Source organism: Chaetura pelagica, unplaced genomic scaffold (assembly GCF_000747805.2).
Source record: "Chaetura pelagica isolate M959 unplaced genomic scaffold, ChaPel_1.0 scaffold189, whole genome shotgun sequence".
In the NCBI taxonomy this organism is placed as follows: Eukaryota; Metazoa; Chordata; class Aves; order Apodiformes; family Apodidae; genus Chaetura; species Chaetura pelagica.
In genome coordinates, this window is record NW_009970716.1 from 2,268,013 (window position 1) to 2,293,370 (window position 25,358).

Sequence of the window (25,358 nt, forward strand, 5' to 3'; positions counted from 1 at the left end):
AAGTGGTTTACAAGCAAATGAGATGATTGATTGCTTATCTGTGTGCATATTTTTTCAGAGTTGATCTTATTGTAGATACTTAAGTATGCTGGTTTTATTTATTACTGAAATCTGAAAAGGTCATTAAAAGTGGCTTTATTTAGTATTTTTATACCTGCACCAAATCGTTTTGGGGGCATCTTTTAATGTGTTTTGTACTCTCTTATTATTAATATTCAGGTCTTGGTTTCCTCCAGAATGATCAGTAGGAAGTGTTTTTGCAGTTCAGTGGAGTTTTGTTCAGTTTCATTTTTTTCTTTTTAAGTGTAGCCTGTGTTTTGCAATTTTTTGAGATATTTTTTTTTCCTTTGAGAAATTTCCCATCAGTACCATAGTTAAGTGAGTTGTTGGTTTTTTGTACAAAGCCATTATCTGTTGTTATTATGTCTTGCAAAATGTATAAAGATCATTTTGGCATCCTTTTTTCTTTTTCTCCCCTTAATTAAAGGGGGGAAAAAAGTGTTTGCTCTGATTGGGGTGGGGTTGAGGTATTCTTCTTAAAGCCACGTAGGTGCTTTTAACAGTATGCTTTCAGTTTTTTCATTTTTTTCCAAATGTAAATAATACCATGTAAGTAAATACCCTTCTGAGCTCTTTAAACTGACTCCTTGATCAAATGTGTGAAGTAGCTCTGTGTATGTGTGAGATATGATATCAAACAGGTATAGATGAAAGTTCTTGTGCAATAGCAAGTGAAGTATATGTTTTATTTTAAAAGCTCAATCTTTCCGTGAGCAGTCAACTAGTTTTCATTTCTCTTGTGGTTTAGAATAAATCATTGAGAAATAAGAGAATGAATTAAAATTCTCCCTTTTTGTTCTGTATTCTAAAATAAATATTCTGCTTGTTGCTAAATATTTTACGTTCATGAATACAACAGTTCTTAGATAATAAAGATCACTGGAAATAATCAGAGTAAAATCTCAATCATAGATTTTTGTTTTAAAGGGGAAATCTGATTTCTTCTGAGGATTCTTGGAAGTGATCTTACTGTGTCTGTGGCTTCCTGTGTTGAAATAATCACAAGTGGATAACTCATATTCACGTTTGGTCTCCTCTTCTACATCTATCTTTCCTTTTTATGTACTAGATTTTTTATAATAAGGTATTAAAACTAATTTTTAAAATATCTACATATATTATATTTACCTGTAGGACACAGACATGCACTATGAACTCACAGACACTGCTGCAATGGCTCGAACTTCCAATCTCAATGAAGAACTTGGACAGGTAGAAAAAAGTTACTGTTTCTATCTCCGTGAAATTATTCATGTGATTTTTACAACCTAAATTGTTACAATAATGTGGGGATTTCTTTCAAAAAAACATTAATTCTTTCCTTAATTTTTGTTTTCTTATTTCTATTTTCTTGTCAGATATTTGTAAAAAAACTCTGTGGGAGTTAATTTTTTGAAACTGGTATTAAATAGAAAAACACCGCTTTATGTATCAGTGTGTGTGTGCTAACCACAGAAGGCGTAAATGTATCATGAAAGTTGAAAAATCTGAGGAAAATTGAGCATTGAGGTTGTCTGTGGCACAAGAATTCTGTGGAAAAAAATATTATGTGCTGATTGAATTGAACTGTATTACTTGCACAAGAATACATGTTCTCGTATCTCCTAACGTAGAATGTTTCATAACTAATTCTTTAGTTTATTGAATGGGAATGTAAACATTGTTTTTAGCTTCCCAAAAACAATAAACAATAACATAACGTTGGCCATGTAGCAACAAAGTCTTAGGGACTAATGGTTAAGAGAAGTGCCTTCTGGGAAAACAATATCTGCAGGTTAACATGTTCTAACGTCAGTCTACACAGAGGAAGACAGGGACTGCTAGGTTTAAGAAGTATGTGTAGATAGCAGAAATTTTTATTTTCTTCCTGAACTTAAAGAGGAGTACAATCTCCTCTAGTGCGGAAGAGACTGTTGAATCTTAGTTTTCTTTCTGTCTCACTTCACACAATCTATCTGTTTTTTCTCTCTGCTGTTACTCACGTTCCCAGAGACATTCCTTCATTTTTACTTTGACATTTCTTGTCTTCATTTATTAAATTTCTCATCAAAGTCTCCTTCATCACCAAGATCTAGTCAGACTTCGGATTTCCACTTTCACTTTTTTGACAGATACTTAATTTGAGCAGATTTTTGTAGGGAGACCAAAGGAGTCTCTGCTAACAAAAAGAGTAAGTCTCCTCTGAAGTACGAGGACTGCATATGATAAAGAGAACGTCTTCAGATTTTCAAGACAGGCAAAACTCCGGTGTTGGAAATAGAGGTTGAATTTTCTTAGCTGCAATTCCTGCTTGCACAATCTACCCACATACAAAAAAAAAAAAAAAAAGGTTTTACCTATAAACCTGGTCTGGAAGATTTCTTCTAACTGCTGATTTGGCCAAGTCATAATTCCTCAGAAACAGTATCTTTAAATAGGAGATAGTGAATAAATTTTACTAACACGTGACCTTATTAGTTCCATCTGTAATGCAGCTAATTCCTAATTAAGAATACTGTGATTTATTTTTTTTTATTAAAAATAAACTTTACTTGATTAAAAGTTAAGTTTACCTTTGACTAACAGAGATTTTTTTCATCACAGACTACTTCACTTTTCCATAATTAACTTTTTTCTTAAGATTAAGTTTAAACTAAATTTAAGTATATCACAAATAAATGTATTTCAGCTTCAATTTTTAAAATACTGTTTTTTTCTGGAGAGTAAGCATTTATGATGTAAGGAAAATAGGAGACCTGGAGTAGGTAGAAAGGAACGTATTTTCTTCCATTCCTGCAACTTGGGATTTCTAAACTGTGGTTATTTTACTAATGTTTTGACTTTAAGAATATGTTTCCATGTCATAAGGAGGGGTTTAGGAATGCTTATAGCTGTGTTTCTTTTACTATATTGCTTTCTGTCAGAAGTTTAATATTTTATTAGCAAAGCCATTGGTCTTCAGTAGTTTCTTGCATTTCAACAATACGTGAAGTGAGGAATGGTTAAGTATACACCTAGGCATTGAAGCAAGCTTAAGGTCCCTGACATCTCACTTGATGTTCAAAACAAGTATCAAGTACATATTTATGTATGGCATTTTTTTTCCTATAAACTATGAAGAGTGCAACAACTGGTAAGAATCACAGAATCATAGAGTCATAAAATGTATTGGGTTGGAAGGGACCTTTAAAGGTCATCTACTTCAACCACTCAACAATAAGAAGGGAAATCTCACACTAGAACAGATTGCTCAGAGCCCCATCAAGCCTAACCTTGAATGTCTCCAGCGATGGGGCCTCCACCACCTCTCTAGGCAACCTGTTCCAGTGATCCTCCACCCTCATATTAAAGAGCTTTTTCTAAAGGTCCAACCTAAATCTACCCTTATCTAGGTTAAAACTGTTACCCCTTGTCCTGTTGTTACCTGCTTTTATGAACAGGTCTTCCCCAGCCTTATTACAGGCCCCTTTCAGGTATTGGAAGGTCTCTATGTGGTTCCTCTGGAGTTTTCTTCAGGCTGAACAACCTGAACTCTCTCAGCCTGACTTCATAGGAGAGGTGCTCCAGCTCTCTGATTATTTTTGTTGCCTTCCTCTGGACACGTTCCAACAGGTCCACATGCTTCTTGTGTTGGGGGCTCCAGAGCTGGACACGGTACTCCAGGTGAGGTCTCACCAGGGCAGAGTAGAGGGGCATGATCGCCTCTCTTGATCTGCTGGCCACACTTCTTTTGATGCAGCCCAGGATGGGGCTGGCCTTCTGGGCTGCAACTGCACATTGGTGGATCATGTGCAGCTTTTGATCCACTAGTACTCCCAGGTCTTCTTCCACAGGGCTGCTCTCTAGCACACTCTCAACATACTTAGTGTGTTGATAGTCATGAATTGTACTAAGTACATAAAAAACTGCTGAATGCTATTGTCTAATTAATTTTTTCTTTCATTTAGGTCAAATACATATTTTCTGACAAAACAGGTACCTTGACATGCAATGTCATGCAATTTAAGAAGTGTACTGTGGCAGGGGTTGCTTATGGGTAGGTGTTTTTATATGTTTTTCTTTATCTGTGTGCCTATCTTTTCCTCTGTCTGTAAATATGTACCCATACATTAATACTGCAGTTAAAATAGAAGTATGCCTGTCAATGTATACAATTAGGAGTCAGTTTGTTTGTGACTATGAAATTATACTTGTAAGAAATACCATCGCTCCATTTATGACATCTCTTTTTGCAAAGAGGCACCAAAATAAAGTTTAGATACCACAGGTTAATTGCTGTAATGCGGCTTCAGTGTGCATGGCTTTTTCTGTCACTCAGTCTGTTAAAATGTTGTTAGTACACAAAAAGAAGGCTTCCCTCATACTCGCAAAGACTTACCTTGCTGCTCATGCTTTGTGTTTTATATAGGCACATGTTCTTGCACTAAATGATATTCAGTATGAAAAATAATTTTAATTACAATCCTGTAGCATGATCTATGGTACTGTAGCCACCATCCAAATGGCTTTTGTGAATACTGTTAAAGGGACATAACTGCAAATATTAATGTTGCTATCAAGAAAACTCTCAAAATAAATGCAAACAAAGCATTTTTCTATATTTGTCAGCAGTTGCAGCTAAGTCCTCAAAAAGAGTTTGTAAAAGCCTCAAGCTTCTATGACTGTTTGCTTGAAAAAAAATACCTGAGAGCAATAAAGAAAAAAACCTACATTGTAAATGACAGTGTGGATTATCAGTATGGGAGATGCTGGACCTGGGCTGATCTCAGCACTGAGTAGCAGATAATGCAACGCCTCTAGAACTGAGTAGACCAGGCAGAGGTTATGAAATTAAGTACTGGACTTGTGCTAAAGGTGATGATACAGCTTTTGTGGCTTTATTATTTGGATCCTTTTGAAAATCTTAATTTTTAGAAGTATAATCTAGGCTTTGTGTTTTGAAAAAACTTAGATGCTGAATGCATTAACCATACTGATGATTTTTTTATTACAGTTGTAATAAAATACGGTTCTAACCCTGATATGTCAAATAAGTATATAAACATGCATTTATATATATATATACATATAGGGCTCAGCTTCAACCACATGAGCTGTTTTTATGACTTCCAAGAAACTACTCTGAACTATTTTCATATTCTTTGTATAGCAATTTTTTAAGATTTAAAAAAAAAAAAAGTTAATGGCTCTTAAAATCAGAATTTGGTAATAATTTCATTACATATCTTCATCTGAAATTGATACAGCACAAATTCTAAAATTTGTCCTTTATGAAACCTAGGTGTGAATGTATTTTTTAGAACAAAATTACCTGATTTTTGTTGCCATGCTTCCCAGCTCTCATTCACCCCTTTTCAAAAGGCATAGAAGGATTTTCTGATGAGCATTACAGTTTAGAAAGCAGAGTTTCTGTTCACAGTGAATAGCCAGTACAGCATCTCTCATAGCTACTCAGAGAACAGTTGGTCAGACTTTCTGTATTGACGCAAATAAGAATTTGGGAACACAGAAAAGAGTAAAAGTGACTGTTCCATTTCTCATGCCTCTTCTTTCTAAGTGTGTTAAAAATTGTTGATATATGACCTGTTTCAGCACAGGGCAGAGTCCTGTGTGTGCTAGCTTTGTTCATCAGCATTTTGTGAACTCTGCCAGGTGAGCCGTGTTAGTGTGGCTTCAGATAATTAAAAAACTACCTTTTGTTTAATGAGAAACTGTAACAATGTTTGTATACTAAAAGATAAAGCAAGATGTGTAAAAAGAGCAAATGCTTCTGTAGCTGCTGGTATAAGTTAGCAAGTAGACAAGCTTCCAATTGAACAAAAGTGATCATTTCTAGTTTATGAAGCCTCAAGAGAAATTTTGTGATATTTTATTGTTATTTAGGCATCAGAATACTTGGTTGAAATACCTTTAAAACGTCTTTCAGTAATTTAATTTCATTCACTAATTTCTTTTTTATACATGATCACTTTTTTTAGCCGTTGTGATTCTTTTTCCTCTCTCTGTTTCTATTCTTGCCTTATTTCTTGTGCAGCCATTGTCCTGAGCCTGAGGACTATAGTGTTCCTTCAGATGATTGGTAAGCTCTAGAAGTCATTTGGTATGTGATGTTTGCTGAAGATTCAAGCCTAAAGCCAGGGAGCAAGATTTTTAGAAACAGAGCTAAATGTGTGATATTTTACTCAAGAGATATTTTAGCTTCAAATTGATGCAGACTGGCAGTCTTGCACAAATATATGCCATCAGAATTCTACAGCCTTGGGTTGTGAAGTCTGGAATAGACTTGCTAATAGGGTCACTGAGGTAGCATGTGGTTATTTTACTGGCATTCTGTTCAATTCAGTATCTCTTAAGGGAGGGGAAGTTTCGTCATTTCCTAAGGTAGTTGGTATTACAGTAAGTTTCATTCTGCTGTAATTGAGTAACAGTAATGTTCTCTGATGTGTTTAAAAAAATACCCACCATATTTAAGAATGAAAAACATGTAATAAGTTAATGTTTTACTTCCTACGGATAATTTAAAAATATTAGCACTGCCTAGATCTTAACCTAAACTGAGATTAAAGCACCCAAATACACTTGGGGTCAACCTTCATCTCCTAACAGAGACCACAGGAAAGGCTGTCCTAGCTTTCTTTCTGCTGCTGTTGGTATGATGCCTTGTACTTCTTCATCATTCTTTCGTAAACTGTAGTACTGTTCAAGATAGGCTTAGATAGGTCAGGGAAAAAAAATGTTATTTAAAGTTTTTAAATTAGCACTGTTGTATTTGAATGTCACAGCAGGATATGTCAGACAAAGCTAATGTGTCATCTTATGCCTAAAAAGAAATAAGGCTGGTTTTGACTAATACACATCAAAATCATTATAAGCACATATGAAATGGATAAACTGATGCCTGAGTAGCAGTTAAAAAACAAAAAGACAAAAAACAGCAAACCAACAGTACCTTCCTTTTATAAGGTATTTTATATTTTATAAGGTATTTATATTTCTTAATATCCTGTAAATTCCTGTAAAATAAGATACTTAAGGGAAAAAAAAAAAGTGTTTGTAAATCTATTGTAATTAATAGAATGTGATTATGACAGTAACTCTTCTAATCCTAAAATGTCAAATGTACTGAATTCCAAATTGTTTAAGCACAACATATGCATGCAAATATTTTTCCTTTTTTTTAGCACTGAGTCTGTAAAATATCTTGAAGTCTTTCTGTGAGAAAGCTTTAAGCAAATAGAATTTTAAATGAAGCTTAGACTCCAAACAAATTTTAATGTATCTGAAGTTGTTAACATTTGACACTTCACGATCTGTTTGCTTCGCATTAAAAAAAAAAAAATCTTGGTGAATGAAGATACTTCAAATTTCTGACTCTCATAATAGGTTTTTAGAAAAAGTAGTTCTTGAGTGTTTATAGGGAGGAGGTACTGCCACTTTTTATTTGTCCATGGTACTGCAGGACTAAAACAGCTCACTTTTGATTTTCATAGAGAATATTCAGATTGCCTTCAATATGTATAGTTTATCCTTCAGGTTAAATCACTGAATTCACTGTTCAGTCTCTTCTAAGATTATGTGATCCAAGGCAAGACACAAAATAAATTAAAAACATACCACTTTTCACCAGCTGGGTTAATTTTTGGGACTGTTTTGTTTCACTGAGATTCAAACTCAACTAAGATCATCGTAATACTCTGCAGTCAGCTACAGTAATGAGTTTCCCTAGAAGCATCTAGATTTTTGAGTTCTCAACTTCAACCTGAAGGTTTGTACAACAAGTGAAATTTGTGCAACTTGTGAAATAAGTACTTTTCACTTCATTTTCTCACAGTATGTGATTGCAGCCTTCATTGTAACAGCTACAAACCAAAATTTTTGTTTGACCTTAGCACAGTAGTGTGGATGATTAGTATATGAATTGTTAAGAAGATGCTAATGAAGATCTCTTTTGTACTTAATTATTTCTAGGCAAAGTTCACAAAATGGAGAAGAAAAAACATTTAGTGACTCATCGTTACTGGAGAATCTTCAAAGCAATCACGTAAGTTATAGAAAAACTATTACCATTGTAATGTGAAATCAAACCAGTGCTTTCAGTAAGTTAAAGTCCTTTGAGGGAAAAGAAAGAAATTGTGTATTTACACAAATTCAGCATGCCTGCATGAATACTTTTATCATTGTTGGTTTCTGATATATGTTATTTAGACCCAGCCCTTTGTTGTTGCCTCCTTTTTTTTTTTTTTACTCTGATGAGTCTGAAATACAATAATCTTAAGTTCTTCATTCTGTGGATGTTTTAACATTAGTCATGGTTTTTGTATGATGTCTTGACATTCATGAAAGCTTTCAGGACCCATCTTGTTAACTTACTTCCAGACATGACTTAGTATTTCTGTGTCCAGGCTTAGACAAGAGTCAGGAATTGACCATATACATTGGTATTGTGTACATGCTTCCATGAGGTTAGATCATCAGTTCAGATGGTGAAATGAAACAAGTGTTCTAGAGTCTGGTGTTTGCCCCAGTGAGACAATACATTTTGCAGAAAGTTAACTGCTTAGTTTGTGATTTGACTTGAGTGTTGGTACCATTGTTACCATTTTCTGCTTGTCATTTATTACAAGAGGTGTTTTTGCCTGGTCATGACCAAGAACACCTACATTAAATAGTGTGACAGTCCTCTCTTTGAAGAGTGTGAAAAAGTACATTCTTCTTTCCTTAAATGTTGTGTTTCCAGGAGGATGATTTCAGGGTACCTGGCAGACAGTGAAGTATTTTGAGAAGCAGGATGGGCTTTTATTTGCACAGGCCATTTTTATTCTCAGTGCTAGTAACAAAGACTGCTTGGAAGAGGTTTTGTCCTGTTACTACTGCTGTCTAGAGAATCCTTGGTGTCCAAGTGATTGAATCTTCAAAGTTTTCTGCTAGATATCTAGTATAAAGTATATACATACCTTTATATATACGTACTTATATATATATATGTATATATATATGTGTATATACACACTTCTGGTGTGTGTACATATAGCCTGAGCATAGAGGCTATAAAAATGCATTTGCATACATGTTGAAGTTAAATTCAGACACATTCAAAGAGAGGTTTCACACCACTGTATATCAACTGTGTTCTGAAATGCTTTGGAAAGGAATCTGTATTTTATCCTTCTGAATACATCTTAGAGGAGCATCTGTGGGCCCTCAGTGGAGGACAGGAACCTGCTCTTGTTAGTTTCTGCGCTATTGAATAAAGTTAGATTTTCAGATATTATTGTATTTTATAGAGTTACTGTAATGTTATCTTAATTGTTGACATTCTTCATCTGCTACTAACCTGAAATACTATAAATACTCCGCAGGAAAACCCAGTTGAGGTGACAGCTTCTTTGAGCTTATTTAGGGGGAACACTGTTTTTTCTTCTGAACCATTCAAGAGTTAGTTCATGAATTCTCAGATTTCCATTTTACTAATAGGGTTTTTGCTCTATTCATCAAAACAATAAATTATTTTGCTTAGGTACACTCTTTTCCCCTCTTTTGGCTAAATAATTTACAATTAATTCAGCACTTTAGACTTTGAAGTGCCTGAGACACTTACCAAAATGTCTTCATTGAAAAGCTGTGTGCCTGACCTTGCAACTTTTTTCACATGATTTTCTGGTTCAGTTGCTTTATCTTTCTAGAGGTTCTTAATGAGAGTTGTCAAATATATTATTAGACATAAGTAATACAAAAGGGAATATTTTTAGTATAGAAGAAAACATCCAAACAGACTTAAGTGAATAAAGTAAAATTCTTTCAATACAGTGTTCAGGCTCACCTTCTGTATAAAATGCTTATTTGAATTATTTTGTGTTTCTGGTCATCTGCTTTTGGTTATTATGATAGCAAATGCCACTAAATTCTATATATAGCTGGTGTTGAAGTACAGCAGCAATTAGTTACTCTGCATGCTGAAATCAGTGTGCAGGTAATGTCTGTTGTGTTTAGTTGCTGACTATTTTTAAAGAAATGAGGAAAACATTTACATGGAACCTCCTATGCTCCAGCTTTCACTCATTGCCCCTTGTCCTATAATTGGAAATCACTGAGAAGAGCGTACATGATTAATTACTCCCTGACCTTTTTTTTTTTTTTCAGCCAACTGCACCTATAATATGTGAGTTCTTGACAATGATGGCAGTGTGTCATACAGCAGTTCCAGAACGAGAAGGTGATCAAATTATATATCAAGCAGCATCTCCAGGTGAGACTCAAATTGCTTCAACGTATAGTAAAGTGTTCTGTCAACAAGCAAGTCTTATTCCAAATTCATTGGTTTTTGAAGCATCTTACAGAATTAAAAAATAAAACATATTCCTCCAAAAAATAATTGGTGTCAGCTGAAGTCAGTTTTGTCAATACAGCATTTGGACTTCCTGAGCAAAAGGAGACTGACAGCTCTCCTGAAGTTTGGAAGTGTGAAGGAGCTGCTCCAATGCAGGTAGAAATCAAACCGGCAGACAAACTGATGTCCTTGCATGTGAACCTGTTCTGTACTTTGTAACCATGGTATTGATTTAGAACAAAGGCTGTTTGAAATAAAAAAATGTAAAATATTTTCAATAGGATAGAAGTCATGATAACCTCTACTAGAGAGTGAGAAAGTATTGTAGTACAGAAGATCTGGTTCAAGCCTGCTGTGGTTCATAGGCATTTTTTTAATTCAAGTAACTATGAAGCAAGTCAAAATTACTAAAATACGCTCAGCTCTACTGAGCTTATGTATTATAACAAATTATGATGGAAGAAATAACATGAAGCACAGAGAGTCTCCAGCCTTCCTCGTCCCTGTCTGCCCCAGTTTCTAGTTGACTACCTCTCTAAATTCTGTCCTTCAACAATCGGAAGACAAGGGGAGAGCTAGGACCATAAATAAAGCTAACTTGGCCATGGCAGTGTTTTATTGGGCATTGTGAGCAAATTCCAGTATGACATCCTGAGCCATTTGGAGAGAACTGATGCCTATTGGGAGACTGGGTTCCTGCATGAAATGTCTCCTGACAGTAGGCATTGAAGTTATCTGTTATTTATGGCAATGACTTACCACTCTTCTAAAACAGAACTTTCACAGAATCACAGAATATTAGGGGTTGGAAGGGACCTTCGAAGATCATCAAGTCCAACACCCCTGCCAGAGCAGGACCAAAAAAACAAACACTAGGGCACATCACTCAGAAAGGCAACCAGACAGGTCTTGAAAGTCTCCAGAGAAGGAAACTCCACAACCTCTCTGGGGAGCATGTTCCACTGCTCTGTAACCTTCACAGTAAAGAAGTTCTTCCTCATGTTGTGGTGGAACTTCCTGTGCTCAAGTTTGAATCCACTGCCCCTCATCCTATCACAGGGCACAAGTGAAAAGAGGTTGTCCCTGCCTTCTTGATGCCCAGCCCTTGTGTATTTATAAACATTAATTAGATACCCCCTCAGCCTTCTCCTCTCTAGACTGAAAAGCCCCAGGTCTCTCAGCCTTTCCTCATAAGGCAGGTGTTCCAGTCCCTTAATCATCTTTTTAGACCTAAAAAAAGAAACCCACAAAAAAACGTACCTAGTGTCATGCCTTAATGAGGAAGATGTTGGTGTAGGAATTGGGATGTTTGTTTGCTAAGTAACATTTAGTCAACACCCAAACCTCTAAATCCCTGCAAGCAGGCTTACAGGGAGAAGGAAGGCAGAAATCTCATCTCTTGATGGTGGAGTATCGTTGTATCTACTGGAACGTTTAATTCATTAGTTTAAAACTTAAAACTTTGAAGAGGGATGTTCTTGTTACTGAGCTGAGAGTCGTGTTCCTTTGGGGGCTTTTTTTAAACTGTAAATTCATCAGTTTTAATAGGAGAAACAGAGTCCTTTCCAGCACTGCATCTAATCTTAAAAAATTACTACAGAGAAAGGAAGTCAAAAGTAGAAAAGCTTGGACTGCGTCCATTAAATCACGGATAAACTAACAGTTTTCTGGCACATCTGTAAAATAACTAATTGACTTGTTGTAGATGAAGGAGCATTGGTCAGAGCTGCCAGGCATCTTCGGTTTGTATTCACTGGAAGGACACCTGACTCAGTAATCATAGAGTCTGTAAGTAAATTGGGGTGACGTTGTAATTTGCTGTATTTATTCTTCCCATATTAAGCAATTTCTGAATAACTGCATGATGGTACATATCTATTAAGATGTTGATTGGTTTTAGTTCTTCTGCTTGAAGCTTTTTGCATTAATTACCACATGTTTTGCTTTGTTTATTCAGTTAGGACAGGAAGAGAGATATGAACTGCTAAATGTCCTGGAATTTACAAGGTAAACAGCATGTTCCACACTTAGTATCCTTCTGTGAAAATAGTTCACGAACTTTTATGGATAATTATGTTTTATTTTTTTATATTTGTACAAGCAAAGTATGAGGTTTGTGTAGATTATTTTTTTTTTCTATATATGTGATCATAGTATAGGCAAGGCATAGTACATGATTTAAGATCACACTTCTGATTTTATTGTAAAACATTTTCAGAAGCATGTATTTTTTCCTGTTCTTTTTGGCTATGTTTTTCGCTTTTGCAGAAAGCTTAAATGAAAACTTTGATCTTGAAAATTAAAATTTTGTGAAAAGACAGTACAGAAAAGTATTTGAACTTGTAATTGTATTTCTGAAAGTCTTGGCACCATTTGATGTATTAAAATTCTGATATTTGAGGGCAGGAGGGAAGATTCAAGTCAATGTTATGCATAACTTGTGCTTACTTTGATGGAACAAAATATTGCATTTGTTTTTAAATATAATTACATAATTCTGACTTGTTTAAATACTCTAGGCTGAAACCCATTCTCTTCTGAGCAGCATCGTTAGAGCATTGGCCAGTTAGTTTTCTTGGAAACAGAGTTCATCACATATTTTACTTTCAGTAAAAAATTTCTGACAAAGCTGTTGGAATTATAAAGGTACCCATAAGAAATCTGGATGCAGTTTCTTGTGTTATGTAACTCTGTCTAAATTGCACCCATGTATGCAGTCTGTGTTTTAAGTATATGCGTGGGCCCATTGCTTACTTTGGCACAGGATGGGGAAGAGGAAGCTTTTTTTTCTTATAATGACTACTTGTAATTGTGCCTGCGGAAAGTGATCATTGTTTTCCTTCCTGTCTTACTGTGTTTTGCTTGTGCATAGCTAAGGAAGCAAAAAGATAAAAAAATAAAAACCCAAGGCAGTACTGAAGAGATAAGCTGAAGATGTATGTGTTGCGTGAAAGGAGACTAGAAGTTGCCTATAGTCATAACAATAGCAATAAAAATGTGGAACATAACAAAAGACTGACACACTGAAAAAATAATATGGCAGAAAGTAATGGTTATAGATTTGAGTGTCTTTTAATGACTGATTGCAATTAATGTTGTTTTTATATACTGTAGAAAACATACTTGATATTTTTGAGATTTATGGCATGGTTTCATTTTTCTGTGGACACTTTAACTTTTTTTTTTTTGCAAGTTAGCAAGTATGTAGCACCACATTAGTTTGACATCTGTGAAAGTGGATACTGCATTTATGGAATAGCAGTGAAGGATTCCTACTTTGGTTTTGATTTTTGCTTTGATTTCATAGATCTTTTTAGAATTCTGTGTCAGTTGGTTTTAAATCCTAACCTTTGGATTAAGTGTTTTGGTGGATAACATCACCCAACTTTGTTACACATTCTATTCTTAGAGCTGCTTTTGTTCTTACTCTGCACTGTTTAGCTTTGCTTGGAACTGACTTCTTGAAAGCACTAGAGGTCACCCTTGTTCTACAGCAAGAGAAATTTTGGCTCCAAAACTCTTCATTGGTATGGTTAGGAGCCTGTACATCCAGGAAAGTAATCTGTAGTGATAAAACTATTGAGTTAAGAGTTTCCAGGTGTTCTGAGTTTCTCACAGAAAAAAGTGCAAACTAATTCCTCACCACCTTAGGGCAGAAGCCAGTTAAAAGCCATCTGCAAGTAGAGTGCAATGGTGTCAACATTTGTATAGAATAGTCTTCTGGAGGAGTATGTTACAGAAGTAAAACTTGTAGGAATGCTTGTTAGAGTTGCCTTTTATGGTATTATTTTTACAGTAGTCACAGCTGTTCCTGTGAAAAGAGAAGTGATGAGCTTATACATTATGCTTGCAGACTTAACTGGCAGGTGAATGAAAGCAACTGATAATTCTTAACCAGCTGAAAATTATTCTTCAACTGCAGTGGTGATTTCTGTGGAGCAAATAGTGTCTTGATAATGTGTGCTGGGTTTAGGCTGCCTCCAGTAGATACTCTGCTGAGGTGCTACAACTGTTGTAGTACCTTAGGCTCAAGGAAGCAAAGAGCAGTTCAGACTCTCTGCTGTTCAGGGCTCCCCATACTGTCAGGGAAGGAATTGCTCAGTGTTGTGCTTGTTCATGTATTCTGTCACCTGGAACTGTAATAGAGAAAAAAACATAGCTGTCCCTTGGGACCCAAAACCAACTCCTAGGGTATTTATCTATGGGGCATGGAGAATCAGGCCATGATATCAGTAAGGATCCGGAAGCAGATAATCATAGAATGCCAGGTTGGAAGGGACCTCAAGGATCATCTGGTCCAACCTTTCTCAGTAACACTGTAGTTTTTATGAGGTGGCTCAACACCCTGTCAAGCTGAGACTTAGAACTGTCCAGTGTGGGGCAATCTACCACTTGGGAGACTATTCCAGTGTTCCCGTTCCATAATGTCATTGCCTTACTGTGATCCCTGTGCTGACTACATGCATGATCTTTTCACCTGGGTCAGTTGCAAAGATGAGCATGACTTTGAGCATGTGATTCCTTGCTGCAGTAAGCGTAAGCAACATTCACTATGGGAGCACAAATAGCACATCAGTCCTTGCATCACTGTGTCATTACTAGCAGTGATACTGAATGAGCCTTTAAATTGTTTTAACTTATTTTCTTAGAGGAATTAACTATTTTTTAAACACCAAAATTAATTTCACTGCCAAGTATTGAGTATAGATGTGGTAATATCTCAATATCTGGAGTATATACCAACTGTTGATTTGATGGCTGATTTGAATCTGCATCTCTGAGGCATATCTCCACAGTCTAGAGGAAACTAACTGATAGAGAAAAGCTTCTTGTCTAAAAAACAAGTATTTTTTTATTAACAGCAGTAGCTTGAGTTGTCTCGTGTCTGATCAGTTTTGCAAATAATCCACATTGCCTTAGCTGTTGTACTGGGCAGACAGAAGACCTTGTAGAGCATTCAAGACCTTATCTCCTCTCCATCATTCAAAGAGGTCCAGAATATACTGATCTTGTTTGATGACTGAAGACTTAATACTTCTAAACTTAGAAACAGAGTGAGCAGCTGACTGGAGTTACAAAAACCTCTGTAGCAGTGTTTGTTTCCTGTGGTTGTGTGCTTACATTCTGAAGACATTTTCATCTTAAACCTGAGATAGATTAGTAGCAGCAAATATATATTTCCATGTATTGCAGGTTGCTACTAAATTAGCACTAGTGTAGAACTAATGTAGAACATAAAGTTACCTTTATGTGCATGTGTAGTACGGTACAGTGTTCACTAAACTACTCCCAGGAGAGGGGCCTTTGTCACAGTTTGACTCAGGTCCGACAACAATGCTCTCGATCCCCCCTCCCCCCAACCCACGTAGGGAAGGAGAGAGAGAAAAAGAGAGAGACTTGGCTAGATTGAAAACTAAACTACACAGCTTTAATTAAAACACTAATGAATGATACAAGAAAAATATATACCATTATATACAGATAGATTCAGGTATGGGCAAAAGCCTCTCGCCTCCCCCCACCCCAGCAACTCCCACAGCACTTCCCTGAACTGGGAAGAGTCCCGAGGAATCCCGGAGCTGCTGCTGGAGAAAGCAGAGAGTTATGGGGGTCACAAGAGATCAAGCCTGAGGATCGACGGTGATGGATGAACAGAGTCCTCCCTGGACGCCGGCCATGGACGGAAGAGAAGGGGAGAAGAAGAAGGAAGGAAGTTGTCTTCTGTGATCTCTGACCTTCCTCTGAGCTTACGTAGATATATGGAATGGAATATCTTTGGCCAATTTTGCTGTCCATCTAACTCAGCCTCCTACGGGGGGGGTCACAGATCTCCCCCTAGTGTCTGAGCTGGCAGAGTGCAGGTGCAGCCTTGAAGCCTCAGTAGTTAGAAAAACATTCCACTGTCTTATCAGCCTAGCAGAACACACTGTTGCTAGTTACAAGAAAGCTTACTGAAGGAAAAAAAAATCAGTAAAAAGAAAAATTGGCTTCATCCTGGCTCAAACCAGGACAGCCTTAAAGGCAATGACAGACAAAGTCTCACTTCAGAGGGTGAAAGCTGAGTCAGCCAGGTGTTCCTGGTGATGGCAGAATAAATTGTCTGGGAGAACTTGGAGCCAAATTCATGCGGCAGGAGTTCTCAGAGATAGAGAGGCTCCATTTTAGATGAAAGTAAGTCATAAGTTGCTCATTACAATACATTGCAGTTACAGTTTCTTGTTTTGTGCTTATTTGTTATCTAGGGATGTTTCTGGTTTCTAGGTACCCAGCTGTACTTCAGGGATGCCAGGTGTGCTTCTCAGGAGTGTTTCTGGTTCCCAGACTAGCAGTTCCCAGTCCAGCAAGCATTTTCTCTGTCAGTATTTCAGCACACATCTTCTGTTCAATATTTTTCCGCTTTTAATTAAGTTGCTTTCATGGTTGCTGACATCACTCCTACAGTGAAGAAAACAACCATCTCACTGGCAGTTATCTGTAGCAGTGCAATCTTGTGGTTTCCTGTATTTCACCAAGTAAAGGAAATAAAACTGTCACTGCAGTGAAAAGCCTCATAAGAAGTTAGACGACCTTGACAGTAAAGCCTGCTCATTAGCTTTATTGCAGTTTTACTAAGAAAATATATGTCAGTCAAGATTCAGGGTTGGTCTTCATAGTTAATGTTTCAGAATGCTACAGGAAAACATTAATTATTCTCTGATAACATGTTGAGTAGATTGGTAGACAGCTGTATGCAGAATTTCTAGATTGCAGTCCTCTGGTATTGCAGGCCTAGTAAAAAACTGCTGAATTTTTACATGTCAAGGGCATATATATCAAAGTATTTTTTATGCAAACGCTGAATTACTGTAATTTCTCCACAGTTCCTTAACATTCAAGAAAGTGTAACATATATAAGTAGCAGTAGGCTAGATAATCTTGCCAGAAATCAAAGTGAATATAAGATTTGATTTTATATAAGGAAACTTAACTGCAATTTACATGATCTGAATTTCTCTGCTCTTGTCCAAGCAGATTCCCAACTGAACACTGTCTTAAGATTTTTTACAGTTGTACTTGTCTTGAGGTTTTTTAGATTATTAGAGATGAAATGGAGAAAGAGTTGCAGCTGTTAGTGCCTTTTTATGCTCTTGTCCAATATTCAGGGTAGAAATGTAATTTAATATTGCTCTTCAGATGTCTGTACTTCAAGCAAAGTGCACGCACAGGTGGAATGGGAAATATTCTTGAAGATACTATTTAGTCAATTACTTCACACCAGCAATTATAAAATTCTGTCCTCCACCTATATCCATATGTTCCACTTACAGAATGTTTTCCATAGCAGTCTGAAGTTCAAGAACCATTCATATAATAATGCTATTTGATGATCTATAAGTGGGAACGAGTTTCAACAAGAAGCAAAATTGTAAAAGCGCCATTTACTTCCACCTCTTTTGTGTATTTTACTGTGAACTGTTGTATGAGAAATGTCGTTTTGTTCCCTGAATAGTTTCTCTGTTGAAGTTCAAAAGAATTATAGTATAAATTATAGTATAAATACATATTTTGGCTGGACATGATGTTGAATCTAAAGTATACTTGTAGAAGGATGTAAGAGTGACGGTCTTCTTCATGCTTTCTTCCAATTCCTACCTCAGTCATGAGGACAAAAAGAAAAAATGCTTGTATCTTATTAACAGCACCAGACAGTAGTTAAAATGAGGCAAGCCCCCTTCCAAATCTTACCATACTTAAAACTTTGCATGATTAATGAAACTCTGGGATGACAGTAGTAGTGCTGCAGCACAGTGCAGTGTATGAGAGACTGTTTTGCTGGGAAGGAAGGAAATGCTGAAATGGATCATGATGGACTGCTATGAAACGGGTCACAGGTGCTTTGTACTTTAAGATGCTTTTTTTGTGAGCAGTAGACAGTATTCAGTTAAAGGTGAAGATTCTCAAATTTGTTAGACAGTGAAACCGTTTCTCTGTCCCAGCCACCCAAGAATATAGATAGCCCTTTTTTTCCTTTCTCTTATGTAAGATATGTATTGATATTCTTAGATAAAAGGTTGGTAAGTATTAATTTTTATGAACCATCTTATGCCATTTATTTCTTTCTTTTCTGTTTTCAGCACTAGGAAGAGAATGTCAGTGATAGTTCGCACGCCATCAGGAAAGTTAAGACTCTACTGCAAAGGAGCTGTGAGTTTTACTTTGTTTTCACTGGGTGAAAGAATAGGCGCCACCAATACAAATGCAAAAGCAACATGTTGTTATAACTGCAGTTAAAATATTGAAAAAGGCATCAACATTCATCCCCCCTCATTTTCATTTTACATTGTTTTACTATGTAGCTGTTCAATCACAGAATCACAGAATCTTAGGAGTTGGAAGGGACCTGGAAAGATCATCCAGTGTGGTGTGGTTGACACCCAAGAGGGAAGGGAGGCCATACAGAGGGACCTTGACAAGCTGGAGAGGTGGGCCAGTGCCAACCTCATGAAGTTCAACAAGGCCAAGTATAAGGTCCTGCACCTGGGTTGGCACAACCCCAGGCACAAATAAAGGCTGGAGGGAGAATGGCTAGAGAGCAGTCTTGAAGAAAATGACTTGGGGATGGTAATAGATAAGAAGCTTGACATGAGCCGCCAGTGTGTGCTGGAGCCCAGTGAGCAACTGCATCCTGGGCTGCATCAAAAGAAGTGTGGCCAGCAGGGCCGGGGAGGTGATTCTGCCCCTCTACTCTGCTCTGCAGAGACTGCACCTGGAGTACTCTGTACATCTCTGGATCCCTCAGCACAGGAAAGACATGGAGCTGTTGGAGAGTGTCCAGAGAAGGGCCACCAAGATGATCAAAGGGCTGGAGCACCTGTGCTATGAAGATAGACTGAGAGAGTTGGGGCTGTTCAGGCTGGAGAAGAGAAGGCTCCAGGGAGACCTTATAGCACCTTCCAGTACCTGAAGGGGCTACAGGAAGGGTGGGGAGGGAGTTTTTATTAGGGTTTGTAGCGACAGGACAAGGGGTAATGGTTTTAAACTGTAAGAGGGGAGATTTAGGTTATATATTAGGAAGAAATTCTTCATCATGAAGGTAGTAAGGTGCTGTAATACGTTGCCTAGGGACGTTGTGGAAGCACCCCATTCCCTGGAGGTGTTAAAGGCCAGGTTGGATGAGGCTTGTGCAACCTGGTCTAGTGTGAGGTGTCCCTGCTTCTAGCAGGAAGGTTGGAACTAGATGATCTTTAAGGTCCCTTCCAACCTTAACCATTCTACAGTTCTGTGATTCTACGGATTTATATGTCCATTCTGTATCTTCTTAAGTGGAAAGGAGAAGCTGTTGTTAATATTCTGTATATCAAACTGGTTACAAAAAACTGAGAATGGTAGTTATGAAATGCTAATTTTACCTTGTGGACTTAATGTTAAAGATGAAGATAACATTTCAGGACATGAAAAGAATTCATGTGTCAAGCCAAAAGAAGATGCAATGCTTTTCAAAATTAAGGGAAATAATGGCAAAAATGTAGGAAAGAAAAACAGTATGATAGCAGAATTTGCATATTTAGAGACTGAGGATTTAGAATGTCACTTTTTCCTTCCTCTACCATCTATTCATTTTTGATGCTGAAATAAATTAATACAGTGCTGCATATTTTTCTGCCATTTTCCTACATGATCTGTATTGTCTACACAAGAAACCTAATTTTTCCATTGAATTGTTGCAAGTTTATTTTATTTGTTTTGTAGGACACAGTAATTTATGACCGTCTTGCTGAAAATTCAAAATACAAAGAAATCACCTTGAAACATCTAGAGCAGTTTGCTACAGAAGGTGGGTGATACTATTCAATATTAAAACTAAATATGAAATCAGTTACTGCTCAATTCAGTTTTGCAGTTTTATGTTGCTGTAATGTTTTATTCACATTAATGTGAAAATTACATTTTAGTAATGCCTCTCAAAAAAGATCTTACTGAAAATTTTCTGTATTAAATTCACACTTAAAAAACCCACACAGTAAGTGGTGGAATTTTTAAACAAACTGTATTTTTCCAGAGAGCAAACACCTTCCATATTGATTGTTTCTGTGGAAGTCTCATTTCCCATGATCACTTTCATGTCCCATACACAAAGAATGCTGTAAGGATTTACAAGGGAGGAAGTAGCCAAAGTGTAGATGCTTGGAAATTATTATCTTAATGTTTTGAAGGTATCTTCATGCTGTAGTGTTTCTGTCACCACTCACAATAAGAGGAATTGTCAACACTAGCTTTCCACGTGTTATGTTCTGGTATCACTGCTGTTTTAACAATCACTCTTACAAATCAGTTTCTGAAGGTGGGGAACCCCTCCATGAGAGTTCATAAAAAGGAATAGTAAGTAGAATTGAAAAGACTGTGAAGTTAAGAAAATAGCCAGTTAGTTATTTGGTAATAGTGCATTTTACAGTATAGACATAAGCAGGAAAGCAGACTAGAAAGGTTTTTGCTTTCATGGAAGTTTTTCTAGCACAGTTCTAGATTTTCCATGCCATACTTCCTTTCTAGTGTCCTAGTAAAGGATTACAGAGTTGTACTATGAAGTATCATAGTGTTCCAGTTTATCCATGAGCTCGGAGAGAGTAGCTGGAAGCAGAATTGTAATAGTTACATGAATCTTACCTCTTCATTTATTTAAATACACTGTTACTAGAACAGTAAAATTTTGTTTAGTGTTTATTCTTAAGAAATAAGCTTACACTGGAAAGCAAACTTCATTAAGATATTTTCTTTCCAAAACACAGTCTTTACCTTTTAACAACCAATGTCTGACCAAATCTTGTATCAGGAAAATTCCTATTTCTTTCTGTTATACATACCACTTTTTTTCTTTTTTTTTCTTTTTTTTTTTTATACATATGTTTATATATACATATGTTTATACATACCACTATTTTTTCTTTTTTTTTGTTTATAACAGAATTTAGCATTTTGAGTAGTGTCATTTGATTAGTCTCTTGTTTCTGTCAGTGACAGCAGAAGGAAGCCACAGATCTGTTTCTTTTGTTAGTTTTCCATATCAAGACCTCTGCAGGAAACATTTGGCTAGCCTTAACTAATCTTAAAGTATCAAATGTATAATAAGTTACACAGTAAAGTTGAAAGCAGAACTGAAACAAATTTGGCAGATGGTGCAACATGAAGCCTCAGATCCACCCTCTGAGCTCATGAATCATTGTATGGCCTGATTGGCCAGTTTGGGCTTTTATAAAGGTCTAACCAGGATCATTCTAGGAAACATTACTTAGAGGTGAAAGTAGTTTGGGTCATATGATTATATAATTGGTTACAAAAAAGGTAAATAGATCAATATCTGCTATCCTGTATGAACCAATGTGAAAATTTCAATCCAGTTCTTAATTACATCAGTGGTGCAACTGATATAGCTTTTTCCTTAGGAGCCAGGTTGGATCAAATGACTCATCATAAGGGAAAATTCCACCCATCTTTAAAACTATTGTACATGCATATTAGTGTTAAGAAGCTTGTTCAAGTACTTTTTGTAACCTTTCTTTCAACAGATGAAATTATTTACTGTTCAGAAGAGTGAATTGCTAACCTTTCAAAAGCATAAAATTCAATCTTTAAAAAAAATTAAGTATGTCTCTCTCTGGAATTGATTAAAGAAATCAGTATTTATTTTTTCATCAGATTAAAATTGCAGCCAATAACATTGCAAAGTTTCATGTCTTTCCTTTCATGTGGCAGTACAGTATGTCCTTGGCATTTGCTGCATGGTATTGGTGTGTTGTTCAAAAATGAAGTGGTTAAAATGGCTGGCATTTTTGTTTAAACATTTAATAAGCTTGAGTGTTAATGCTTGCTTGGATAAACAGAAGTGTGTCATTTCCCTGTGTTGCTGTTCCAATTCATTAAGAAGCAGACTTAATGATATTTTGTTTTCCACTTTTCATTTGGAAGATTCTTTTAAATCAGAATGAAAAGAATCTTTTTAAATTAAAACAGAAAAAATAAGTTGTCAGATTTAAAAAGAAGAATCAAATGCCTTGGAAAAACTTGTTTGCTGATATCTCACACACATGGATTAATTTTCTTCATTTTATTATCGGCATAAAATATTTCGAAATAGATGTGGAAATAGTATCACTGTTAGTCGTAAATTCCTTTCCCTTCACCTCATATTCATTGCTAGAACCTTGCTAGCATATTCTTAATATGAAAAAAAACAAAAATCAGTCGATTTCTCAGCCTTAAGTTTACTCTTTAGGTCTGTATAGTGAGACATGGTGTTCCTAATGCTGTTCAGTTATCAAGATATTAGGATTACATATGATTTTCATTCTGAAGGAGACACCAATGTATTATTTCATGCCCAGCCTCTTGATCTGGCTGATGCTCAGCACTGCAACAACAGAAACCTTGAACAGATGAAGATTTCATTTAGCTATTCCTGATTATGGTGCTGTTTGTCTCCTAGAGAAGAGTGGGCAAATAATCAAAGACACTGAGTACATTAATCCTGTCTCTCCCCCTCCTAAATCTACCTGCCTGCAAACTGTAGCTTCATAGATGTCATTTGGCTAGAGCAGTGCTTTTCTCAGTATATAAAGTGCTATGCCAATTTTGTGCTCTAGAAATCTAAGACTCCCATAATGTGTGAAAATTAACTATTAGGATATTTAGACCTGGCTACTTAAATCGAATGTAAATGTGTATTGTCAAAAATAGGTGAGCCTTGTAAATCCTTTTTGTCTCAGATTCTCACTTCAGTGCTTAATTCAGGTTTCCGCTGAAGAAAAAAACCCGTTTCGTATAGCCAGCTCAAAGATAGTTAAGTAAAATCTCCAAATGCTGCCTGTACACAAAGATTTTATTTTAACAATTTGAAAAGCTGAAAGAACCTGTGAGAAGGGAAAATGAAATCTGAGCAGATTCAAAGTTGGCTTTTAGATTTTCAAACTTCAACAAAGAATTTCCCAACAATATTGAGGAGAGGCAAAGATTGTAGTTGTAACAATCTACAGATATATTCAAACTTCATTGTTTTCCATCATAGCAACATTTAACTTTATAAAACTTTTTTGTTCAGAAATAAAAGTCAGTTGTTTTAATGTTCCTAAAAGTTAAAGGTATATATCTGTTCAGCAAGTGTACTTTGGGATTGCTTCATGTTTTGTTTACAGTTTAAAATGTCAAATCTTGTGTAAAATTATTTTTTTTTTCCCTGAAGTACGTAATCTGTGTTTGCATTCAGCTACCTTGAAAGAGTAACTCTATTGAATAGATTTGTGTCGTGTTTTCTACTTTATATATAGAAAAATGTTCTTCCAGACGTGCAGCAGTAAATTGAAAATCTGGCATAAACTTACATAAAACATGGAGTAAATTCAGCTTCTAGTAGTTATTCATTGCAGGCACATGAAGGAAAGGAGTAACAAATACCGAATCATATTTTCTATGTGTTTTCTCTTTAGGCTTAAGAACTCTGTGTTTTGCTGTGGCTGAGATTTCAGAAAGTGATTATCAAGAGTGGTTAAATGTCTATCACCGTGCTTCTACAGCTATACAGAACAGAGCACTCAAACTTGAGGAGAGCTATGAACTGATTGAAAAAGTATGTGTGGCCTTCTGATTTGCTTGGAATTGGGGTGAGGAGAGTGGGTTTTTGTAATTAATGTCGTTGCTTTTTTATATGATGAAATCTGAATCACTACTGAGTAACAGTCATAGAATGGTTTAGGTTTGAAGAGACCCTAAAGATCCTGTAGTTCCAACCCCCAACCTCCTATCCATAGGGTAGTTAAGGTTGGAAGGGAATTTGGAGGTCATCTAGACAAAAGTCCTAACTCAAAGTAAGGCTGATTTTGTTTGCCCAGCACTTTGGTGAAGTTTTGAGTATCTGCAAGGAGGAAACTTTCCCAGCTGCAGTAAGAAAACTTTTCTTAGTTCTCAACTATTGTTTTTCCCCTCTTTCAGAATGAAAAATTATGTTGTTGCAGAATGTGCCTATTGCCTCCGACCCTCTCACTGTTCACCTCCTAGAGGAAAATTGCTTCTCTACAAGCCCTCTTCGGTTAGCAGAAGGCAGCCATGGAGTCAGCCTTAGTCTGGTTTTTTTTCCTCTGTTAAACTCATGCTTCATCCTCAGGCACTCTTAATGCAGTGTGCTTCAAGCCCCTCCATCCAACGGAGTTGCTCAACTTTGTCAACCTCTCTTATACTGAAGAACCCAAAAAAGGAGATAATCCTCAGATTCAGCCTCATAAAGAGCAGACCCATAATCACTTCCCTTGAGTTTCTGGCAGTGCTGCTGCTGGAGTAGCCAAGCATGTGGTTAAACTTCACTTTCTATGTTGGGAATTTTTTCCTTGGAAAGGATAAGAGAGATTACATTGATGAATCTGCTTCAGACCTTCAAAAACCTGCAGGGTTTAATTAATGAAAGAGAAGAGTGAGGATATATAGCTTCAATCACTTGTGGGACTTCAGGTTACATAGATAAGAAGTTGTATCCAGACATGTACAAGATAGTGTTAAAACTATGTAACTTTGTTAACACCACGGCAACCCTGCTAGCACTACACATTTTTTGTATTAGCTGCACAAGTGCTTTCTCAGCATGCAGGCCATCCTGCAACCAGATTCACATTCGCAGTAGTTTAGCTAGTTTTAAAGGTACAGAAATATGAAGTATACAAACGGCTGTATTCACAAAAACCTTATGGGGTTGCTGCATGGGAAGTTAATACCAAACGTAATCAAGATTGTAGTTTTAAGATTAAGATGAATTGACAGGTATTTTTTTACAAGGTGAAAGGAAATCTTGACAAGTAAGAGAAGACATAATAATAGCACTTCTTAGGTCTTCAAATCAGAGAGGAGCCTCAGAAGTTACCTATTGCTGAACAAGCTATTGGGCTAAGTTTTAGTAGTCGTGCAGTTTGTCAGGCCACATAGATATTTAACTTAAAGCTCATAGAAATAAACTGGAACATCTTTATTAGTTGAT

At 36.4% G+C, this 25,358-nt stretch overlaps 1 protein-coding gene across 2 annotated transcripts in view; it reads left to right on the forward strand.

Annotated features, from left to right (window-relative positions):
• ATP8A1 (ATPase, aminophospholipid transporter (APLT), class I, type 8A, member 1) overlaps window positions 1-25,358 on the forward strand; it is a 97,415-nt gene that overhangs the window by 23,738 nt on the left and 48,319 nt on the right. For both annotated transcript variants that reach the window (XM_010006091.1, XM_010006092.1), the window contains exons 12-21: window positions 1,195-1,272; window positions 3,987-4,075; window positions 6,074-6,118; window positions 8,008-8,080; window positions 10,180-10,285; window positions 12,072-12,154; window positions 12,324-12,373; window positions 18,481-18,550; window positions 20,096-20,180; window positions 23,824-23,963. In XM_010006091.1, the coding sequence (XP_010004393.1) occupies window positions 1,195-1,272; window positions 3,987-4,075; window positions 6,074-6,118; window positions 8,008-8,080; window positions 10,180-10,285; window positions 12,072-12,154; window positions 12,324-12,373; window positions 18,481-18,550; window positions 20,096-20,180; window positions 23,824-23,963 (819 nt within the window). The remainder of the gene's footprint in view (window positions 1-1,194; window positions 1,273-3,986; window positions 4,076-6,073; window positions 6,119-8,007; window positions 8,081-10,179; window positions 10,286-12,071; window positions 12,155-12,323; window positions 12,374-18,480; window positions 18,551-20,095; window positions 20,181-23,823; window positions 23,964-25,358) is intronic.